Genomic DNA, 14,679 nt, shown 5'->3' with positions numbered 1-14,679 from the left:
TTATAGTTGAAAGTTATTGAAATACAGACACAGCAATGGTCTTTAACATCTGCCTAATTTTTATAACTCAAACTCCCTTTGAATAGTTATTTGAATTCTTCCAAATTCTTGTCTCCTTTTGAAACTTTAGAAGTCATACAATAGATTCATCAACTTCTCCCCATTTCATAACCTCTGACCTCTAATAAAATCTTTTTTCCAATTTAATTTCCAACAAACATTTCAATATTTTTTGTATATGATCCAGAATATTTTTTGCATTTATTTTTTTTTTTCGCCATCCATGTTTTTGTTTTTGTACCAGTTGGACAAGCTGCCCGAGGATCACTGTCCGTTACTTGTGTTTGTGAATACACGGAGTGGTGGATGTCAAGGAATAGATGTTCAGGATGCCCTTAGGAAGATGCTAAACCCGCATCAAGTCTTTGATCTTGATCAGGGAGGACCGTTACCGGGGTAAGTTTACCATTTCATCTGCGTCTTTTGTATAGAGTTGTGGGGTTGTCAAGAATGATATATGGGCACATCACATTTTGTTGTCACATAAAGTTTGGTCGTGTAGACAGAGCTTTACCTTACTGTTTGGTTAAGGGCATCATAGCAGCAGATTTTAATATACTGCCCTAATAATTAGGTGCAATATGGGACATGTTTCAGTAAAAGTAGTGAAGCACTGCGCATCTTCAGGCAATGTTAGTTGAGCAGACTTCAAAATGTTATTCACTGTTGTATTGTCTTTTTATAGGCTTCATGTTTTTAGTCAGCTCAAAGAGTACAAAGCATTGATCTGCGGTGGAGACGGTACAGTTGGATGGGTACTATCCTGCCTAGATGATATTGGCCAAGAATCTGTCTGCAGCTCACCACCAATTGCAGTTTTACCTCTTGGCACTGGTAAATTTGTTTTATATATGTTTTATTAAATTCTTTCATTCTCTCAAGGTGTATATAGAAATATACCAGAATATAAGATTTCAAAGAAAATGGCATCAATTGCATTTAATATCAATGCTAAATTATTGGTCAAAACTAAAAAAAAGAGATTCCTTGATGTGCAAAAAAATAGTATATTGAATGATACTTTAGTTTAAAATATATTTAAAATATGTTTAACATATGTTATGTGTTGTATAGGTAATGATTTGTCAAGGGTGCTGAAATGGGGAGGTGGCTATCAACAGGGAGACGACCTCTACCAAATGCTGCAAACTGTTATGGAGGCGGAGGAAGTTAAACTTGATCGGTAATTTGCTTTTATTTGTACAGTAAAGGCTTTTTCTCACCTGCTCCGGGATCGATAGAGGCGTAGCTGTAAGGTGCTTTAAAGACGAAAAGTCGTTAATGCTGTACTCTGTACAATCTGACGTGAACTGAAACAAGAGCCGTTCTGGAGCAGATGTGGAAAACCCTTTAATTCATGCTGACTGTCGAACTGTATTGAGTTGAGTAAAATGCTCTCACATGATTGTATAATGCTAATAACGGTTTCTCTTTTGTTTTTAATAGCTGGACTGTTGTCTTTGAACCTGAGGGAAAACATACAGAGATTGATAATAAATCAAACTCGTCTAATAGCAGTTCTGGAGACGACATGCCCAATTTATTTGTCATGAACAACTATTTTGGTATTGGTATTGATGCTGATCTCTGCTTAGGCTTTCATAATGCTCGTGAAGAAAAACCAGAAAAATTTAATAATAGGTAAGTATGGTATTTGTTACTGAGATCAGCAGTTACTCTACAGAAAATGGTGACAGTTAACTGAGAAAGATTTAAAGTTCTTTTATTGCAGAGAGGATAAAAATTTGATTATTTCTTTTTATTGCCATATAAAATCCAATGTATTGTTCTCAGAACAACGTAAAAAGTCTTTGGTAAACTGACCATAAATTTGGCCATTTTAAAAAAAATCCCTGTACTATATTACTTTTACATTGTTCTGAGTCAACATATTACATTTTCATTTCTTACTTCCATATGGTTAGAAAATCGTTGAATATCATTCAAATTATAATAAATTTATAATTACAAACCTAAAATTCATTTTAATTAGTTTATGGAGGAAAACTTTGACTGTTTTATAGCTAATAGCTTTAGCCCACAAATTGTACATCACAAATGTTTATGTAATATTATGTGTGATCCTAAATTCTCTTGGCCTATGTGTATAAAAGTCAGCTAACTAGCGGTAACTAACAATAATATTATTATGCTGTTCTTTTGCATCATTGCAGGGTATATAACAAGATAGTGTATCTGCGGCAAGGAATGCAGAAACTAGGAAGAAAGACCAACTGTCGAGAATTAAACAAAGAGATACTAATTGACGTAGATAACAAACGGCTAAAATTGCCAACACTAGAGGGCATCTTAATTCTGAACATAAGCAGGTAAAATCATGATGGTTTTTTTCCAGTTCCTAACTAAAGCCCTGTTTACACTATCAAACTAGTTTCATAAAAAAATGTGATGTGCCCATTTATGGACATGATGATGTCATATAGCTACCATATTTGGCCATATCACTACCATATTTGGACACATCACACTTTGTTTGTCAAACTAGTTGGATAGTGTAGCTTTAAACCATCTATAATAAGAGAACATTTACATCGTGCTAACGTTTACCCACTCAGGAGGGCCATGCAATCCTCAACATAAAATCAAAACTTTAAATGTTGACCTGCTAGGTAAAAATATAGACATGTGCAGCCAACTTTCCAAAACCAGAATTATCTCAAGTTCCAAAATGTACTACTGTAATACCTTTTGAAATACATTTGAAAAAGTATACTTTTTGGCCTGATTTGGATTTTGGAGAATTTTTTTTTCCGTTGCATAAAATATATACTCAAGATTGAGTTGTGCCTTCATCATAATGTATACTTCTCAAAACTGCAATATTTTGTACATAAAAATCCATACATTTGATATCTTTTGTAGCTGGGGTTCTGGAGCAGATCCATGGGGGTCATCCGACACTCAAGATGAGTTCCAACGTGCCAGTCATGATGATGGAATGCTGGAAATTATTGGCCTAACTGGTGTAATGCATCTGGGACAGATCCAAGGAAGCCTTAGAAATGGTATCAGGCTGGCTCAAGCTTCTCATGTAAGTATTATTTTTATTCAACATAAAAATATATGTTGTCTCGTGAAAATATAACCTTTCATCTATTATTATAGATATTTTTAATGTAACTTTCTGGAAGAATTCTTTTTTCCTGATGCTAAAACAAAACAAATAACAATTTATACAGAGAAAGATATACAAATAAATAAAAGAATATCGGGAGGTAATTTCCAAATTGATCGTAATCAAAACGGTACTGGGTTTGGTCTACTACTTTTGTTCCTGCTCCAACCCAGTACATCCATTCATAGAAGCCTTAATGAGTAAGCCTACCTGGTGGTGGCCATAGAACGGTCCCGAGATAACGACTATACTTCGGCTTTAGTCGATAGAAGATTGAAAAAATTGTTAGAGATAGAGTGTACGATGTTTGATTATGTGTAGATGTGTGATTTGTTCTTTTATTCAAATGATGTTCTGCATATGGAAATGGAGATAATAGTTGGGTATAATGATTTTTTATATCAATTAATTAAATTATCGTAGATTGTATATTATGCGATAAATATTATTTAATAAATTTTTGATATAATATTATTTGTTAGTTTAAATTAAAAAATATAGATATAAGGAAGAAAAGCAAAGAGATTATGGAGCGGCTGTACCAGAATATATATCACTAAGTATTGTAACGTTAATATACAAAAAAAAAAAATGTAGGCGATCTTGTCAAAGGTCAAGCGCCTTCAGCCTGCCACGTTTCGATATTCAATAACGTAACAATTTATACAGAGAAAGATATACAAATAAATAAAAAATAAATATATAAGTCTTCGGTCAAAATTGAAATTCTTTCTTTTATTATGTATTACCTTCTTGTTTGAAATTTGACTGTTTGAAACCAAATTGAAACAAACTGTTCAACACTTTTTTTTGGAGAATTAGCTAACTAGCTCAAGTTTGTCCATTATTATTGAATTTATATGTATAATCTTAAATTTAGTTATTATCAAATCAATAGTTTTACAATTATAATATTATCTGTTTCTTCAAGCTTGTTCTCTTTAATATGCTAATGAATTTCTTTAAGCCACTTTCTTGAAAATAAACTCGGCGATCGGGTGGGACCAAGACAAAATGACAGCAGGGACAGTGACAAACCAACTGTCACTCCATTGAATGTTTCATTTATTATTTATGCATAGCTACTATACCAAATAATGAATAAATCTTATTTTATTGTATGTGCTATTAACTTTGGTTTCCAAATGAGTTTACAACGATGTACATTAGAAAGTTGAAATGTATAAATAATTAATATGTATTGACATTTGAAACTGTTGGTTGTAACAGGATTCTACTGTGAATTGCAGAACATTTTATCTGTCTTTTCAAACATTTGAAACACACTCCGGCAACTGTTTAGGTAGTGTTTTAAAGGCAGTATATTAGAAATATTTAAAGATTGTCCCCCTAAAAAAATATTTTTTTTGCAAATTTTGTTGTTGAATGTGCCATTTTGACAACAAATGTGATTGGGAAAAAAAAAATTATTTACCTGAAAAAAATGTAATTCAAAGCAAAAAAATAGTCAAATTGACTGCCAGCCAATGGATTTTTGGTTGAATTTAACTTTTTTTTGTTTTTCTTTCAAGTGAAAAATTTTTTTTTTTTTAAGCATTTGTTTTTTTTAGAGGTTTTTAGAGTTTTTTCTGCGGAAGTGGTTAAATTAATTAAAACCCCAATATGACCTATTCAAAATCTGATTTTATTATTCATTGTTCATGTTTTTGGGGATTCTAAATTTCAATTAAACTTCAATTATCTATATATTAATACTACTAAATTGTTTTTATCTCCTCCAACACCACTGAATGGTATGTGCTCACATTTGGCACACTGATGTTTATTGATGGGTTATGTCACTTTCCGGAAGCAAAAAAATAGCACCGTATAAACTATGCAACCTCCTCTTTGTGTACCGCCATGGCCGGATCTACAAATACCATGCCAGGCCGTCAAAACACCAGTCTTTAGTCAACCGAATGATCGCGTCGTTGAAGTTAATTACACTATTGTTTGAACAGAATGATTTTTGTAAATGACGGTATGGCTCAGTGAATAAATCGCTGTGACCATTGATATCAATGTTTAGTACATTCGAGTTCGAATCCGCGACATGCTTAAAGCTAAAAATCAAAACTAGACCTTAATCTAATAATCTAATTACAAAACTAGCAAAAGGGATACGAAACCTCACACACAAACACAAAAACAAAAAAGTTACAAAAAACAAAGTTAACAACTCCAAATGGATATATCAATATTAACGAAAAATTCTGACAAACAAATTATCACAACAAAATTTGTTGTGTTGATTTCAAGTCCGTAAGAGGCTGTGGTTTTATCTTTGAAATGTTTTCAACTGCCAACTGATTATCAGAGTTCAACCGGCATCTCCCTCTCATGTACATGCACGTTGTTACTTTCTGATGCGCACCCTAGATTTATAATCACACAGCACAATTTTTTCTTTAGCGACTTCTATTTTCGTGAAGTCTCATATCCAGTATTGCTTTCTTTTTGTAGCTCATAGTTACTTAAAAGTGAAGGAATACTTGGTGTATAACAAAATCCATGGCTTTTTATGAGGGAAGAGTGCGCTTATTATGATACTTACTCATCCCATGCGAATTAGTATATAACCATATATTCAAGCCGACAAAGACCGTGCGGAGCACGGGTTACTGCTAGTTTTTCTTATTTGTGCATAAAAATTTTCTTTTCTTCTCAGATTCGCATTTCGATGAAAACGGATATGCCGGTGCAAGTTGATGGGGAGCCGTGGATGCAGTTGTCCGGCGAAGTCGTTGTCAGCAGATCAGCACTTCAGGTAAAAGATTTCTTTAAAAACTTAATTTATCTATTGAGACTGTGTGGACATATTCTGATTTACACATAGGCTAACACTATTGAATTGAATACATGTTCAAGGGAAATCTTTAAATAGTTGTTGATATAAGTGAAAAATAAAAAAAACATGAACAATTAAAGATGAATACAAATCCAACTTCAAATATGCCATTTTGTAGTTCTAATAAAGTTATCCACACTCACCAAAAAAACGAACAAACAACTGTAATTGTAATGGTTCAACTTAACCAGAATCCTGATGTTTTACTGGTAGTGGGCTCTTCCGATTGACTGATGCCTTTGTATGTAGAAACTATAGCCTTTTTATTTATAGTTTTCCAACGTTCTTAATCAAACCAGTAGACATACATCATAATTATTTGGTTTGTGGATAAATGTGCTTTTTCTTCAGAATATTTTTGCTAGTTGAACAGTTTATCTTGCGCAATAAACACTGAATGACCACCTTTGGTTAAATCATAGTTTAGTCTGCAGATTAGCATGATCATTTTTTTAAACATTTTTTTCTAGGCCACTATGCTAAAGAAACGTAAACATAGAATAGCACGACGGAACACAGAGCCTGCGATTAGCGGCGACTCAGCAGCGCAACGGGATCAGGCAAAACTTGTGGCCGTGAACAGCGAAGAAATAGCTCAGATATAAACGTTAGAAAATTGAAAGAAAGGAGTATTATGTAGAAGAGTAAACTAGACATGTGACATAATTGTAACATGGCGACCAGTTTGCATGTTGTCATAGTTACGACAATGCATTAGGCAACCGTTACCTTGGTTACTGTTGATGGAAGGTTGCTCACAGTGGCAGAATATAAGAGGTCAAAGGTTAGCTTTTGAATGGATGTTAAAGAACCAATCTAATCTCACCTTAGAAATGATATCTACCGAAGTAGTTGCAGATAGAAAGGTTGTGTGGGCACTTGCTGGGGTCGGAGATGATGTGAAGATTATTATTCAGCTGGTAGAGGGCGGTAATTAGTTTTGATCAGCAGAAATTTGTCTTTCAGTTGCCAATTTTTCTCATTGGATGTCATTGTTATTATTTAAACATTTTTTATTGTAGAAAATATGTTACTGTTTATTCTTCCCGCTTTTTTTTTTTAAATTCAAATATATGTATTCATGGTACGCATATGTACCTTATTATGAATCATTTTTAAAGAACAAAAATTATAAGATATATTTGCCATCAATTTATTTTTGACTATTTACTGATATTCAATATAATTATACCTTGCTAATGTTACAAGAAAAAAAAATATATACACACATATCTATTATATAAATATACATATTATATACATATATATTTTAATCTTACATGTGTGCAGTATAATTCACATCAAGTTTGAACTTTGAACTTTTGTCGATCCATGTTAATTGTATAGATTATAGAAACGTGCTACTATACTGCCCTCTTTCATGTAAAAGTTTTGCACGTTCCATGCCACAAATACACAGCACAGTCAGTCAGTCACAAAAATACTAAATGCACATTGTTATTCATGTTTTTAGCTAATTATTCTATTCATTATGTAAATATGGTTACCATAGATACTAAATACACTGGCCGGACCAGTACTGTACCTCAGATATTAACTTTGTTGCATCAACTTCATTAACAAATTCAGTATTTAATCCATATATTTGCAAAAGTAAATATTTTTTTATAATTAAACAATACTATACAATTGATGCTGATTTGTTTTGTACGTTGTAGTTAACATAATCCAGTATTAATCGTGAATATTTATATAAAACATTTTTCGTTGACCTTTTAGGCAATTTTTACAAATTATATAACTAAATAGCTATATTTTGATCCATACAGAGATAAGTGGTATAATTTATTATTTACTTGCATCTTTTTGTATTGTATATATTTTATTACCAGGCACCTTTAGGACAACTGGTTCCTATCATATAAATGACATTTTAATCTATCGTGCTAAGGAGTATTATTATCAACTGGTTATCAAACTTTGAAGTACACTCAAGTTGCTGAAAAATGTGTTGTATTTTTATTAGTAATGATATCTAAATTAGAAAACAATTTAAACTGAATTTTTTGATAAAGAAGTTCAATTTTGAGAAATGAAAACTTATTTTGGAGGCATTAAATTTGAAACTTATGGACATCCGATAAGCCTTACAATGATAACAAATGTACTTATTATTATTCAAAAACTAAATTTGATGTTTCCTTAAAGATAGCTTGAGAAGTGAAAGGTCGACTTTGAAATGTTTTCCTCGGCTTTTTCTGCCTTGTCTAATTACCATGTGTGCACATACATGCTTACTTACAAAAAAATATACAATACATTCACATACCAGATGCACGACATATTTATATTATATATAAAACAACAGATGTTTCATTAATAAGCACTGTGTTTAAGATAGGTACAAATAGTATTAAGCGAACATTTTGGTAATTATTATTATTATTATCATCATCATTAGATTTTTATTAAGTATACTATAATGGAATAGAATATATCTAAATGTAAATATGTACGTATTTGTAGAATAATGACGTCTGTAATTGGTGTCGTTTGCGGACATCTCACCTTTTTTTTAAAACAACGTTCGTATACAAATGATATTAGTGACAGTTTAACGAAATTTAATTTTAGCTTTGTTTTTTTATTGGTATAATGAATATGTTTATAGGATAATACCACCAAATAATCCCATATAAGGACAAAGAAAAATTTTAATTATAGTAATTTTGATTAATTTAAGCTGAATGTAAAAAAAATATATATAAAGTTTGCTCCAGCCAAGTCAAATAACCTTGAATTCCAATAGGCATTTTTTGACCAACATTAAGGCTCATTGTACAATATACCACCTATAGGTAATACAACTGGACCACCTAAGCTTGTCATTTTTTTACTTTTAATTTTCTACCCCTTTCTCTTTTGTTTTATATTCGACGTTTTAGCATCGTAGAAAACAATGCCTAGTAGTAATATAGTGTTACATTCCAGCAGAAATAATTTATTTATATATTTTTGTTATTTTGTTTGACATCAAGCCGGCTTTAATAATAATTTCCCCTCCCAATATGTATACATAAATATATTGTTTTATCTATTGAGTATTTCTGATTGTGCTGATTTAAATACAAATATTTCACTAACTACATTATTGATTAGCAATCATGTAGAGTAATTGAACATTAGGAATAAACTATCTATATTAATTTTCTAGTTATAGATGAAGTGCTTTGATACAAACCTTTTGTCGTAACATTATTGATATTACGAACGAGTTATTATACTCGCTTTTCCGCTCCACTGTCTAATCACGGTTAATTAAGAGAGGCAAATTCACAGACTCGTTCAACTAATTAGCCTAAATGGAGTTGTATCTAATTTTCCCATCAATATTTCTTCACAATCTAATGATGATCCTGGCAACCTGCTGTCTGCTATATCCTTTCAGGAGATAATCAGTGAATTATGTTCTAAATAGCCATACTGATAATTTTATTAGGATAACAGCAATCAGCTCCCAAACTGCTATTACTTAATAGTTAGTTCAGATTGAAAATTAAATTAGTTGATTCCGCTTAAGCGCAGTATTTGCACACACATGTTTCTAACATCAATCATGTAAACAAATGTATAGTAAATTAGAATACAGTAGAATCTCTATTAAAGGGACATCTTTAGGACCCAACACAATGCCGCCATCTTAATGACTGCGGTGCTGTAAAGTTTAGAATCTCTATTAAAGGGACATCTTTAGAACCCAACACAATGCCGCCATCTTAATGACTGCGGTGCTGTAAAGTTTAGAATCTCTATTAAAGGGACATCTTTAGAACCCAACACAATGCCGCCATCTTAATGACTGCGGTGCTGTAAAGTTTATACATTATACTGGGCCTTGTTTGTTTCACAGGAAATTGTCCCCTTAATAGAGGGATGTCCCCTTAATTAGGGGTTGGCTGTAGTTTCAAAACATATATTGAACCGTTTTCGTTTCACTGGAAAATGTCCCCTTGATAGAGGGATGTCCCCTTAATTATGGGTTGGCTGTAGTTTCAAAACATATATTAAACCGTTTTCGTTTCACTGGAAAATGTCCCCTTAATAGAGGTGTTCCCTGAATTGGGGTTTCCCAAAGGAGGTGTTCTACCGTACCTTTTAGATTTTGGAAGAAAAAATGGTAGAGTAATTTATAACACATTATTCACCTTTCGAACTTGTTAAATATAAATACATAGCAGAATTTTATATATGTTATATTTTCACAAATATAATTTGTATCATTTATTTATTTGAGGGTACTGTAGAAATGCAATAGTTATATTAGCGTTTGACGAAAAGAACTTTAGAATTATAGTGAATTGTATATCTTTTTTGGCCCAAAAAATTGGGATTTCAGTTGTCTGGTTAATTTTGTATTATTTAATTTTAGATTATTTAATTTTAGATGGTAGGCTGCACCAGGTTATGACTTTACGTTAGTGCAATATATACTCATTTTTGTATAGTGTTGTAATTAATTCTTATCTGGGTAATATATGTTTTAGAAATTATTTTGCATTGTAAGATAGCATTAAATTGTATGTACGTAGCATTCATAGGTCCCCATAAATACCCTTAATACATAATTCAATAAATTGTAATATTGGAATTCTGCTTAGATTTGTTTTTAAATCTTATTTCTCCAACTATTGAATCTAAACAATGCGTATTTAACCAACCGATCACATGCGATACAGTATTTCCCTTAATTACAAAGTATTTCACTTAAGTCAATCCATTAAGTGGTCTTTTTTAGAATTAAGTGCGAATTGTAAATATGGCCGCATGACCCCATGTGATACTGTTCATATTTATTGAAATTCATAGATTATATAAAAAAACAAAAAATAAGCCGCAAATAAATATTAAATTGCCAAGAATTATCTCAATTACCAAATTATAATTTTTGGGAAACCAGATATTTTGGAAGACTCCTGTTTCTAATCTAATTTTGACAAAATTCATCTATCTCTTTTATATCGTGATACTACAAGAATCATGTCTCTAATAAAATTCATTTAAAACAAATAATCTTTCTGAGAAATATTTATTTTCTAATCTAAAAGTGTGACTATAAAAAAAAATGGTTAAAACTATGAATACAAATTTTGACCTAAGTTACATGTTACAGATTGTTGTTTTAAAAGATTCAGTAAAACCCATGCGTAAGCTTCTTCTCACTAGACTTTCTTTTGCAAAATGAAAAATCTCTAAAATTCATAATGAATGTACATATTTTTAATTGAAGGTTAATTTCAACTCTAAAATGAAACCCCCATTAACAAAAAAATGTTTGAAACGCTTTTAATTCGATCAATGTACTGTATACTAAATGTATTTACAATAGCGATTTTTATCAATTCATATTTATCAATTGCAAATTGATACAAAATCAACGTTCTTAGCAAAACAATTAACAATCTGTTGTAGGTAATAGTTGGTATTGCTTGATAAGTATTCTGTAAGATTATATCTCATCAATCACATTGATTTGGGTATCGATATTTATTGATAAGGATTGATAAATCGATTAATGATAATATTGATTGATTTTTATTGAGTATACTAGTATTTGTATTATTGAATTGATATTGAGTAATTAGTATTAATAGAATTTATACTAATTGGTTGGTATCTGTTTTGATTGATTAATATTGATTGGCCGGTATCTGTATTGATAACATTGGTTGATTGCTAATATATATTAATTGATTGGTTGGTATCTTTATTGATTGATTAATATTGATTGGTTGATGTCGATTGATTAGTATTGATATATATTCATACCAGGGGTTATATATTGATAATAAAATATCGATATTAATTGATATATTAATATTTATTAATTAGTTTATATATCAATCCGTATCGGTGTTTCGATGGATATCTAAAGTAATGAATATGAATTACTTTAGATAACCATCAAAACATTGGTATTGGTAAATAGGTATTGATAATTATAGATAATGAAAGTTTTTGATTGAAAAGTTATTGATAACTATTGAAATTGATTGGTATTGATATTCATTATCAATAGTTATAAATATTGATATTGAATTATCAAATTATGACAGACATTCAATAATTTACATCAATCATTGTCATGTATAAACTAATTGTGTAATTTAGTATTGATTAAAATCGATTTAGATTAATTATATTGAATTAGGCCTAGTAAACTAATGTATAATTAACATGATTCATAATTGTTAATTGATATATTTGTATTATTGATTATTGGTTTTTCATGTTTTATTAATTATTCGCTAGTAGGCTATCGATTCACATTGATTTTCATAGCAGTTACAATTATGACCGTGTATATAGGCATAGTTTCGTCAGGTCGTGTATGTAGGCCTATCATTTGGTCTTGTATAGGCCTAGTATCATTAGTGTGTGTGTATATATACGACTGGTTTCATCTATTGTCTATTCCATGTACGGTGTATAACTTTACCGCGTAGACACTGTTTTTACCATCTTAACACGTGTGCATATTACAATACATAATATTTATATCAAAACGTTATACGTATTTACATGTCATAGAAAAACAAACTGCAATGTATCTGTATTATATATGTAAATCGGATGTATATGTATTTACATATATTTACATATATAAATATGTATTTGCATATATAAATGCATATTAATTTATAGACATTTACAACAGTGCCCATCTACTGTAGTTCGAGACATTTCCATATCTGAGATCCCGCTGATTAAAAAGTGAATAGTTATAAAAAGTAATTAATTTTATAAATAGGGACCAATCCGCTTAGAACCACCAAATGGCTGGTTGAACAAAAGGATGTGTCTCGAGCTAGCTGTATAGATTAGAATTTATCACTATTATAAAAATGTTTTTTTAACAAATATTTTGGCAATTTGTAAAGTCTTGAAAATACGCAACTTTGATAGATAGGAAAGCAGACCAGTTTGTATCATATAATCTTAAGCTGAATTTTATTTTCTAGATCACAATCGGTCGTTGTGTCGGTCGCTGCTAATTTTTTCAATTATCCTATTATTATATTGCCTCATGATATCTTTTATGTTCGTGTGTAAAGTTTATTTAGTTGGTAAATTATATTCGAACTCAACACACTTCAAATACACCTATTCTCATGTTTGTTGTACGGTTTATTAATTTATTTGTTACTATTCGTGATTGCCATAAACGGAAGACACACGTTGACATTTGCGGCGTACAAAAGTACATAATCAGGTTTGTACGCGCGCGTGACATTTTTCGTCACTCGTGTGTCTCTGCTAAATTTGGTTGCTCCTTGCGTTTAAAGTTATTTTAAATCTATCTAATAAAGTGCTCCCTCTCTACAGAGGCAAGAAGTCGTGTGCTTTATTTAGTTTTCAAAGCGGCTGTAGTAATTCAATCCCATTGAAAAGATAATTTTATGTATATTATATTAGATCTAAGCACTTTTAAAGAATATATTTCCACTTATTATTCATAATGTATTTAGTATTATATAAATGGACTTCTATACCGACCGCGTGTCTAAAGCGATTTATTTGTACAATTTCACTGGTTAGAAAATCAAGTCACTGTATAATCAAAACTTCATACTAAAAAAAAAGACGCTCACGATAGTGAGTTACTGTAAGCTTTGAGAGATTGGAGAGTTGCATTGCCGTAGTTGGCAGTATACATGTATATTTAGTGTTTAAGTATTCTAGATAAACACAATGTTGTATTCAACACTAGATTCCGATAGACTCTTGGTGCAATAAAACGCCATTAGGGCCCTTCTAGCTTTACAAAATAATGTCTTCTTTTGTATTGTGTATGAGAAAAAAAAATAATGCGTAAACAAATGATAATATTGGCGCGTTTCGAAAATCACAAACTGGAAAAAGAGTCTCAATTACACGAGTATCGAAGCTGGAAGAACATAATCACAAACTCAAAGAACGCTTCAGATAAAAACTGTTAACGTCCTCGCGTTTCCAAAGTCAGAACAGGAGAACACAGTGAAGAGTGAGTAGTCTCATATTGAAATTTAAGGATCACAAAAATGAAAGAACGCGTCAAACGATAACGGTTGACATTGGTGGATCAAACCAAATTGACTGATCAAAGACGGATCTTTACCAAATTGAATCTATCGTGTTTGGCCACACTTTAGTTTGGTATTCGAAATGGAAAATGTCAACAATGGGGCTAATTTTTTTGTTTTTCAATTTTGGAGCTCAGCCTTAGTTTTCTCTTGTTGTTCATGTTTCTATAACATCCGGAGCAGATGACATTATGAACTACAGCAAGCTGCTTTTCTTTGGTAGTCGGATTTTCTCGAATTTCTTTAAACATAATATAAAACGTTTGAGAACATATAAACACATTTAAATGAACAAAAATAGGTACTTTATCAATTAGAATGAGAAGAATATTTAATATAGGCTAATGCTGGCAATGTATTTATTGTTCACACACAAAACAACAAAAAAGGCATCTGTAACACTGTCAATAACCCTATAACATACAGCAGAACCCCTCAGTTGGGACATGCTTATCCATGGGACACTCCCTATTAAACGTGGTTCCCACTAGCGACGCAACACAAGGACGTAACGCAACGCAAGTGAATTGACCAATCACAAGCGATGGCTT

General features: G+C 31.3%; 1 protein-coding gene across 6 annotated transcripts in view; it reads left to right on the top strand.

Moving 5' to 3' along the window:
• LOC140055355 (diacylglycerol kinase theta-like) overlaps nt 1–13,938 on the top strand; it is a 50,800-nt gene extending 36,862 nt beyond the window's left edge. For 5 of the 6 annotated variants that reach the window (XM_072100688.1, XM_072100706.1, XM_072100711.1 and 2 more), the window contains 8 exons: nt 305–456; nt 746–894; nt 1,135–1,243; nt 1,507–1,701; nt 2,235–2,390; nt 2,944–3,112; nt 5,868–5,966; nt 6,518–13,938. In XM_072100688.1, the coding sequence (XP_071956789.1) occupies nt 305–456; nt 746–894; nt 1,135–1,243; nt 1,507–1,701; nt 2,235–2,390; nt 2,944–3,112; nt 5,868–5,966; nt 6,518–6,652 (1,164 nt within the window). In that variant the 3' untranslated portion in view covers nt 6,653–13,938. The remainder of the gene's footprint in view (nt 1–304; nt 457–745; nt 895–1,134; nt 1,244–1,506; nt 1,702–2,234; nt 2,391–2,943; nt 3,113–5,867; nt 5,967–6,517) is intronic. The other variant, XM_072100718.1, reaches the window with a different exon arrangement.
• The last annotated feature ends 741 nt before the right edge of the window (nt 13,939–14,679 follow it).

The sequence above is a fragment of the Antedon mediterranea genome, chromosome 1 (assembly GCF_964355755.1).
Source record: "Antedon mediterranea chromosome 1, ecAntMedi1.1, whole genome shotgun sequence".
Lineage (NCBI taxonomy): Eukaryota > Metazoa > Echinodermata > Crinoidea > Comatulida > Antedonidae > Antedon > Antedon mediterranea.
The sequence above is the reverse complement of the archived record's forward strand: the minus strand, read 5'-3'. Positions and strand labels throughout refer to the sequence as shown.